Raw genomic sequence first — 7,154 nt, 5'->3', positions numbered from 1 at the left:
AGCTTAAAGTAAGGAAAACAATTTAAAGAGGAACTAGAATAAATTTAAAAAGTAACGTAATAAAGCAAAACCCACTAAACACCACCTCAGCCTGGCTTTGGTTGATAAATGCTTGCCCAAACAGATCGTGCAGCACTTCTGAAAGATGCCCAGGCACACACTTTGGCGATCTTCACAAAGGAGGGTGTTCCAAAGCTAAGGAGTAACTGCTGAGAATGACCTCTCATGTGTTTCTGCTAGACCTGGTGGACCGATGGGGGTTACGCTTAGAAGGAAGAATGTTAAAAGATGTATGTAAGTTATATTCCATAATTATTTTTTCCACATATGGAGAAAAAATAGTCAAAAATTAAGTGCTGTATTAATACCCAAAAACTGAGCACTGCAGGACAAGAACTCCAAATTGGCTATTGAACTAACTGAATTGTTATGCTGAAATAAAAGCAGACTTTTCATGCAGCACTGTACAACTTTCTGACACCACATAAGGGTGCAGTCACCTGCAAAGAGCATGTGTCAGAATTCCATGTATTGCATGACACGTGGATGCATGGTACCTCACACTAGTAATGGCCATGATGTTGCTAAGCAGGCAGCACACCTCTGTGTTGCCAGGAGGCTGCTGTTCCTGATACAGAGTGTAGTTGAACCACGCAATGAGGGAGGTGTACGCACTAGGCTCCAGCTTCTCCCCTTTCTTGGTTATTTTCCTAAAGAACATACCAAGTGCCAGTTACTAAGTCAGACAATACATTAATCTTGCCCAGGAGATTTAGTTTACCCCATAAACCACTGGAGACCACTGGAAACAGCTCTTTCACAAAGCCATCACCATGGGCATGTACCTGGTGTGCTTCATGGACGCTCCCGACACCTGTCCCTTCAGTGAGCAAAGGGAGACCCTGGCACATGCCTACCTGGAGTGTGCCAGGCTGCAGCCCCCTCACCGCCTCCTCCAGATGCTCTTGTTGAGGTTCTAGCTGCACTATTCCCCGCCCCTATTTATGCACTCCCCATCCACAACCCCACCAAGGCCTGGGACCTCCTCCTGGTGCTAGCCAATCTAGCCATCCACCTCACCAGAAACGAGGCCATGGTCCAGAGGAGCCCTGGAGGCTGCGTGGCCACTTTCTTGTCCTTAATCCAATCCCATTTCCAGGCAGAGTTTCACTGGACAGTGTCGATTGGCTCCTTAGACTCATCTTAGGGCCAGTGGGCACTGTCTGGTGTGCTCTGCTCAGTGTCCCCTCTTGGTGCACTCACTTTAAACCTATGACCTCACGCCCATACCTGTTATATTTTGATTTGTCCCAAGGAATCAATCACTGCTCACCCAGTGGCCTCCCTCTACGGGAGGCCTATAGCGTTTCTTAGTGGGCATTGGCCCACGGTCCCATAAGCAACAAGTAACATGGTCTCTTAAGCCCTGTGTCACAGTGGCAGAGTGTGGATGCTGAAAGGGAGTGTGCACTGGGTATGACCATAGTTTTTTCCACTGTTACTCTCTCTCCTGTAGCCTCCAGCATTTAAAGTCTAGGAAGTCCTGATTCAGAGGCTGTCTCCCCAGTTCCCCTGCTCAAACAGCTACTGATGCCCCTTTCCTTACAAAATGCATCCGATCCCTTTTTGAACCGTGCCAAGGGGTCAGCTCTCACGGCCCCTTCCATTAGACCAGCTGAGCAGTTGGGAACAGTTGTTCTTTGGGGGGGGGCACAGGCTTTTCTTTTTCACTCCAAAGGGAGGAGCCGGGAAGCCCCATAGCCAGGGGCCGCAACCTCTGCCCCTCTCGTGAGAGCCGGCTTCCAGAGTCCGACCCAACCGCCCCAACTCATCTACGTCACTGAACTCCCCCCACCCCCCGGAGAGCCGACAGGCCCGCCCCGCACCCCTCACCCTCAGCTACGTCACGGCCAATCACACGCAGTGTCGTATTCCCACTATACGCACGCACGCGTGCGCATTCTCGCCGGGGAGCGGGAGGCAGCAACTGCGCCTGCGCTTGGTGGGGGGAAAAAGCGCGCCCCCCTCTTGAGTGCGCAGGCGCTATAGCGCGAACCCGGGTGGGGAGTGCGGCGCCCACCCACGTGCTGCTCCGGGGGAGGCTAGTGCTGGTGGCGGCGCGGGGCGGCGGGGCCGGGCGCTCAAGGTCAAGAGGGTCCGGGGCCTCGGACCATGTCGGCGCCGTCCATGGAGGAGCGGCAGGCGTGCTGGGGCGCCCGGGACCAGTACTGGAAGTGCCTGGACAAGCACGCGGAGGATACCGCCGAGTGTCGCCAGATCCGGCTGACCTTCGAGGCCCGCTGCCCGCAGCAGTGGGTGAGTGGCTGCGGCCCGACTGTCGGGGAGAGGTGGTGTCCGGGCCGGCCGCCTGAGAGCGCCCTTCCCGACTTGAGCCCGAGTGGCCCCCAGTGAGAGGGGCGGGCACCGGGGCAGGAGCTGGACACCCACAGCGGAAGCGGCTGGAGGGGGCCTCCAGAGGCACCTCGTGCACCCCCCTGCCTGGGGCCGCTTCCAGAGCACCATCTCGCCTCTGCTTGAAACGACTGTCCACAAGCCGTAGCGTTCCCTAACCTGCTACAAGGGGACCACAGAATAAGCATTACTGTGTCCTACTTTCTGCTTGATTTTTTTTCCCCAGCCCAACATCACTCTCAATTTTCATTTTAACTCTCCATTTTAAACAAGTCACCGAAGACAGCTGTAGATTAAAAATAACTCTAACCTAAAGAGAGAGACCCGTTCTTGCTTGCATTGTGTTATCAGAGCCAGGCAATGCTCCTTACACCTGCTAACATGGGAATTGCAGTCTGCCAGGCAGCGCCTCTGCTGGGGCACAATTCCTAGTTGAGCTTGTAGATTGGAGTAAGTTCAAGGAAACCGTGTAGTGTGTCCATACCAGCCAGGCTGGCCTGTTCAGAGCCACTGCCATATATCTGCGTTGGTGGTGTTAATTTCTGATGATTGTGCCTTATGCCAGAGAGACGCCCTGGGTACCAGTAGATCCTGGGAGGTCTGGTAAAAGCCCTGGTACACTATGAAGCAGTAGGAAAACTGAGTGGCTTGTGCCATTGTAACAAGGATTTCCATTCACACCAGCACTTAACAGTTGTAACATTACATTTTGTAAGTTTAAAAGTAACAGAAGGAAGTTCTCTCTCACATAGGGTGTAATTAAGTGGGGGGAACTCCTTGCTACCAGCCTGACAGTGTAGCCAAATTCAGAAAGGGATTGGACACATTCTTGGAGGAAAGGGGTATCATTAGCTGTTAAGCAGGGGAGTTGGGGAGACAAAGCCTCCAGGAAGTTGATTCAGAGGCTAAGTGCAACAAGAACAGTGGAAAAAGCCATGGTCATACCATGTCCCTTTCAGCAGCCACTCTCTGCCATTGCGTGACAGATTACTGGGCTAGATGGACCTGTGGTCTGACCCAGTCCTGTCTCTGAGAGAGTCTGTGTTTTCTCTCAGTCCTGTCTTGTGTGTGAATACATTTTTTCATATTGGATCTTTTTCCTGCAGTTTACTTCGATAAACATAAACGTGTTCTTGTTTTAAAACAGGTTAAATATTTTGATAAGAGAAGAGACTATTTAAAATACAAAGAACAGCTTCAAGAAGGACAATATCAGCCTCCAAAGAAAACTGAAGAGACAGCTACTCACACTTAAGAAACATAACCAATGAGAAAATAACCTCATGGAAGAGAAAAGCACTGGAATGTGACAGAAGCTGCTTGAGTGGTGATCTAAGCTGTCCCTGAAAATTCAGGCTGCTTTCCTAGATGCAGTGTCTCAGTTATGCAAAACAGGGGAGGGGGTACATGTCAAAAAAATTGGTATGTAGCTGTTTGTATTTCCACATATAAAACAAAAAAAAGTTCTTCCTATGAAACATGATGACAAGTATCATTCACAGAAATTAGCATATGGAGTTTAACAATCTATAAAGACTTCAAATGTTTCAAGTATGAAGAAATTCTTCTTCCAGAAGCTTTGCATCTCCCTTCACCAAACACACTCACCCTTTGCCAACTCTTTGAAAGGTGTCTCTTTGAAAGATGCGACTAGACCAAAACAACTTTTTAAATAGTGGCACTGTAGATTTTCAGCTAAAGAGTGGTTTAGGAAAGGATTTTATATTTATTTAGCAAAATGGGAACTTCACTGCTCCCACCATGGTACAAATACCGCAATCCCTAGATGACAGTTTTACCAGCAAAACCTCCAGCATGGATGCAGCTGTGTTGACAGAAGGATGTCTTTGAGCTTGTATCATTTGGGGAAAGGATATAGGTATACTGACAAAAAGCACTCCTTCTGTTGGCATTCGTTGCATCTATACTAGCCAACATGGCTATTAAGAGTCAGAGGCTTTGAGAGGTTTCAGGCCTCAAATGTGGCATTCATTAGAGTTAGGGAATATTTACAAATGTGCTAGAATGTGTTTTCAGATATGACTTACCCTATAATTCAGAACCATTTCTGCACATCAGGGCCTTACCTGCTCCTCTGTCAAGCTGCCCGAATTTCCAGTTTCCCCTCTATCTTCAATTTTTAATTCAAATTCTGTGTTACATGGATGGTTTAAGGAGATAGTAACAAAAGGGGGAAAAAACCTTCTGAATTTAGTACAAAAATATCTCAAGGAATAGCATGTTGTACACTAAATTTTACAAATATAGTAGTTATTAAAAGTAATAGACCTCTAAAATATCTAGTCTGCTGTATCCAAATTCCATAGAAATCTAGAAGTATTTTACCTCAGAATTCAAAAGTGGATGGGCATTTAAAATGGAAATCACTTTGACCTCAAATATACCTGCTATTAGAGCTGTCACTGTTACAACCAGGGATCCAAGTTTTCCACTTGCCACAAAAACAATGCAGTAAAACCTGGCTTTTCTCATTTTAAGGACAAAAACGTGGGAAATAGTGGGTTTCTGCTTGCAGGGTGGCAGAGCTCCAGCCTGCAAAGGGCTGGGGGAGGGAGGAGGGCTGCCAGGCAGGGAGCACCTTGCGCATGTGTACAGATACACATGCATATGGCTGCCAGGCAGCCTGGAGAGCAAAAGGGAAGTGGGGGATGAGGTCTCCCCATGTGGGAGGGAAGGAGGGAATTGGGTATGGGCAACTGGTGTCTCCTGACTCGGGGGGCACCTGCAGAAGCTGTTGGCAGTGGAGGATGGCCCTGTCAGGAGGGCATATGCCTCCCCCCACCCCCGTGCCCATCCTACTGGTCACCTACAGGGCTGGGGATGCTGTCCAGTTTGGGCCCACCAGAATGCAGCTGTAGGGCCTGGGCAGGGAGTGGATCAGAGCTGTGGGTGGCTTGTCTGGGGGGACAGGCTCCCCACCACTGCCTACTTTGGGGAGGGAGGGTATGAGAGGTATGTGCCTCCCAGATTTGTGTGTGGGGCAGGGGCAGGCTGCCCCACTGCTGGCTTAGGGCTCCCTGTCCCCCAGGGCCTCTGCAGCCCAGCAGGCAGAACCCAGCGCAACAGGGACCAGGTGGGGAAGCTTGATGCCACCACTGCATAGCCCACACCAGCATGGCAAGGCACTCCCTGCCCATCTGGCAGCAGCAGGGGTGGAGGTGCGGAGTTCTGCTCCTTGCTGCTGCCAGGTGGGCAGTAGGCCCCTCGCCATGGCAGCGCAGAGCTCCCAGTGGCAGCAATGAGCTTCCCTGCCTGGTCCTGCTCTGCCCTCCTATGCTGGGTCTTGCCCACTGGGCCACGGAGGCCCCAGGGGAGGGCAGCAGGGCAGGAAGCCCCAAGCCTTCAATGGGCAGTCCACATCCATTCTCCCCCTCCCCCCACAGGCTCTGCTCTGGCTGTGCCACCCATGAGGGTGGGGGAACCAGGTTCTGTGCTCTGCTGTGCCACAGCAGCTATTGCCTCCTGTGGGCTTGAGCATTGCTGCAAGGGGCAGAGAGCTGCATACCCGGATCCCTGGTCCCACAGCCCTGGCAGCTTGGGGCCCTCTCTGGCAGGGCTGGAGGGGGCAGGGGGCTGTAGGTGGGGAGTGAGGGGCACTGGCAGGGCTGGGTGGCTGTGGGTCAGGAGTGAGGGGCAATGGCTTAGGCAGGGCACCAGCATATCAGGGCTGCTAAGCACCATAAAGCAGTGTGGGGTGTGGGGCAGCCACAGATGGACCTGCATCCTGGTAATAGAAGGGGGCAAGGGGTGGTCTGATTTTTGTGGGGTTTTAATCAGAGAATTTGTGATTTTTAGGCAACCAGAATCCCTAGTTATAACACAAACGTCATACATTTTGAAGCAAACTGAAAGAGAATCAAGGGAAGAAGGGATCATTAAAATCTTGTTATTTATGCTGCTATACTGATGTTGAAATAGCAAAAAGTCACCCATATACAAATAAGAATATTTATTATTAATAAAACAGGAGTATACAATCAGATCATATGTTAAGGCGTTTAAAAAACAGTGTTTGCACAATACAGGAAAATAGTAAGACATGCGTAATTTAAAAACACACTCATTCACCCTGAGCTTAATTATTCCATGTATTTAAAAATATTTTATAGCACCATAAGAGCCATCCATCCAGCTGCACTGTAAGGCACAAGACTCTTCCAGCTATTTCAGTTGTTTCTGCTTGATCATTTGTTGTCTTGTATATTCCCAAATCAGCAGAGCTCCACTTACATGAACATTGAGTGAGCGAATGATACCCTGTTGAGGAATTTCCACACACACATCCAGAAGCTGAATCAGGTTTACTGGGATTCCTTCATGTTCATTTCTAACAAGGAGAAAATAATAATACAAAAAAACCCAATTACACCTCCAGAGAAAGAGGAATAGAAAAAGAAGTATCACTCGATCCGGTCTCTAAGGCAACATTTCCCAAATTTTTGATGCCCAGGACATACTTTTTTCTGGATTAAACTGGTAGAACACTTCACTCTCCAGGCCACAGGTCAGATGTGGTCTGTGGGACAAATCCTGTGTGTAGTTCTGGCCCAGCCAGGGCCCAATCCAACTGTGCACAGGGCCAACACAGCTAGAGTTCCATCCAGCCCATTTTTCCTAGCACACCCTCAGGGTGAGGTCATTGCAAGTCCCCTGGCATGGCTTTACGAGCACTCTTGGTGCTCTGGTGAGGTACCGGAGGGCTGGAAGAGGGCCAACGTGGT

At 49.9% G+C, this 7,154-nt stretch overlaps 2 protein-coding genes across 2 annotated transcripts in view; one reads left to right on the top strand and one right to left on the bottom strand.

Annotated features, from left to right (window-relative positions):
* Positions 1–2,011: 2,011 nt before the first annotated feature.
* Positions 2,012–3,895, top strand: LOC109319975 (cytochrome c oxidase assembly factor 6 homolog). The gene is made up of 2 exons (XM_019549842.1): positions 2,012–2,316; positions 3,560–3,895. The coding sequence occupies exons 1-2, from the start codon at positions 2,173–2,175 to the stop codon at positions 3,665–3,667; spliced, it is 252 nt and encodes an 83-aa protein (XP_019405387.1). The 5' UTR covers positions 2,012–2,172; the 3' UTR covers positions 3,668–3,895.
* A 2,472-nt stretch (positions 3,896–6,367) lies between these two features.
* The window catches only part of TARBP1 (TAR (HIV-1) RNA binding protein 1), a 97,792-nt gene continuing 97,005 nt past the window's right edge, over positions 6,368–7,154 (bottom strand). Inside the window, exon 32 of the mRNA XM_019548618.1 lies at positions 6,368–6,760. Within this exon, the coding sequence (XP_019404163.1) occupies positions 6,595–6,760 (166 nt within the window). The 3' untranslated portion in view covers positions 6,368–6,594. The remainder of the gene's footprint in view (positions 6,761–7,154) is intronic.

Source organism: Crocodylus porosus, unplaced genomic scaffold (assembly GCF_001723895.1).
Source record: "Crocodylus porosus isolate Cpor-Errol unplaced genomic scaffold, CroPor_comp1, whole genome shotgun sequence".
Lineage (NCBI taxonomy): Eukaryota > Metazoa > Chordata > Crocodylia > Crocodylidae > Crocodylus > Crocodylus porosus.
Note: the sequence above shows the minus strand (reverse complement) of the source record. Positions and strands in the feature narration are given on the sequence as shown.

What these genes read in the sequence shown, in the direction of transcription:
- LOC109319975 (XM_019549842.1), top strand. Translation starts at nt 2,173, where the DNA reads ATGTCGGCGCCGTCCATGGAGGAGCGGCAGGCGTGCTGGGGCGCCCGG. An exon ending in CCCGCTGCCCGCAGCAGTGG is followed by an intron (nt 2,317 to 3,559) that starts GTGAGTGGCTGC and finishes GTTTTAAAACAG; the next exon opens with GTTAAATATTTTGATAAGAG.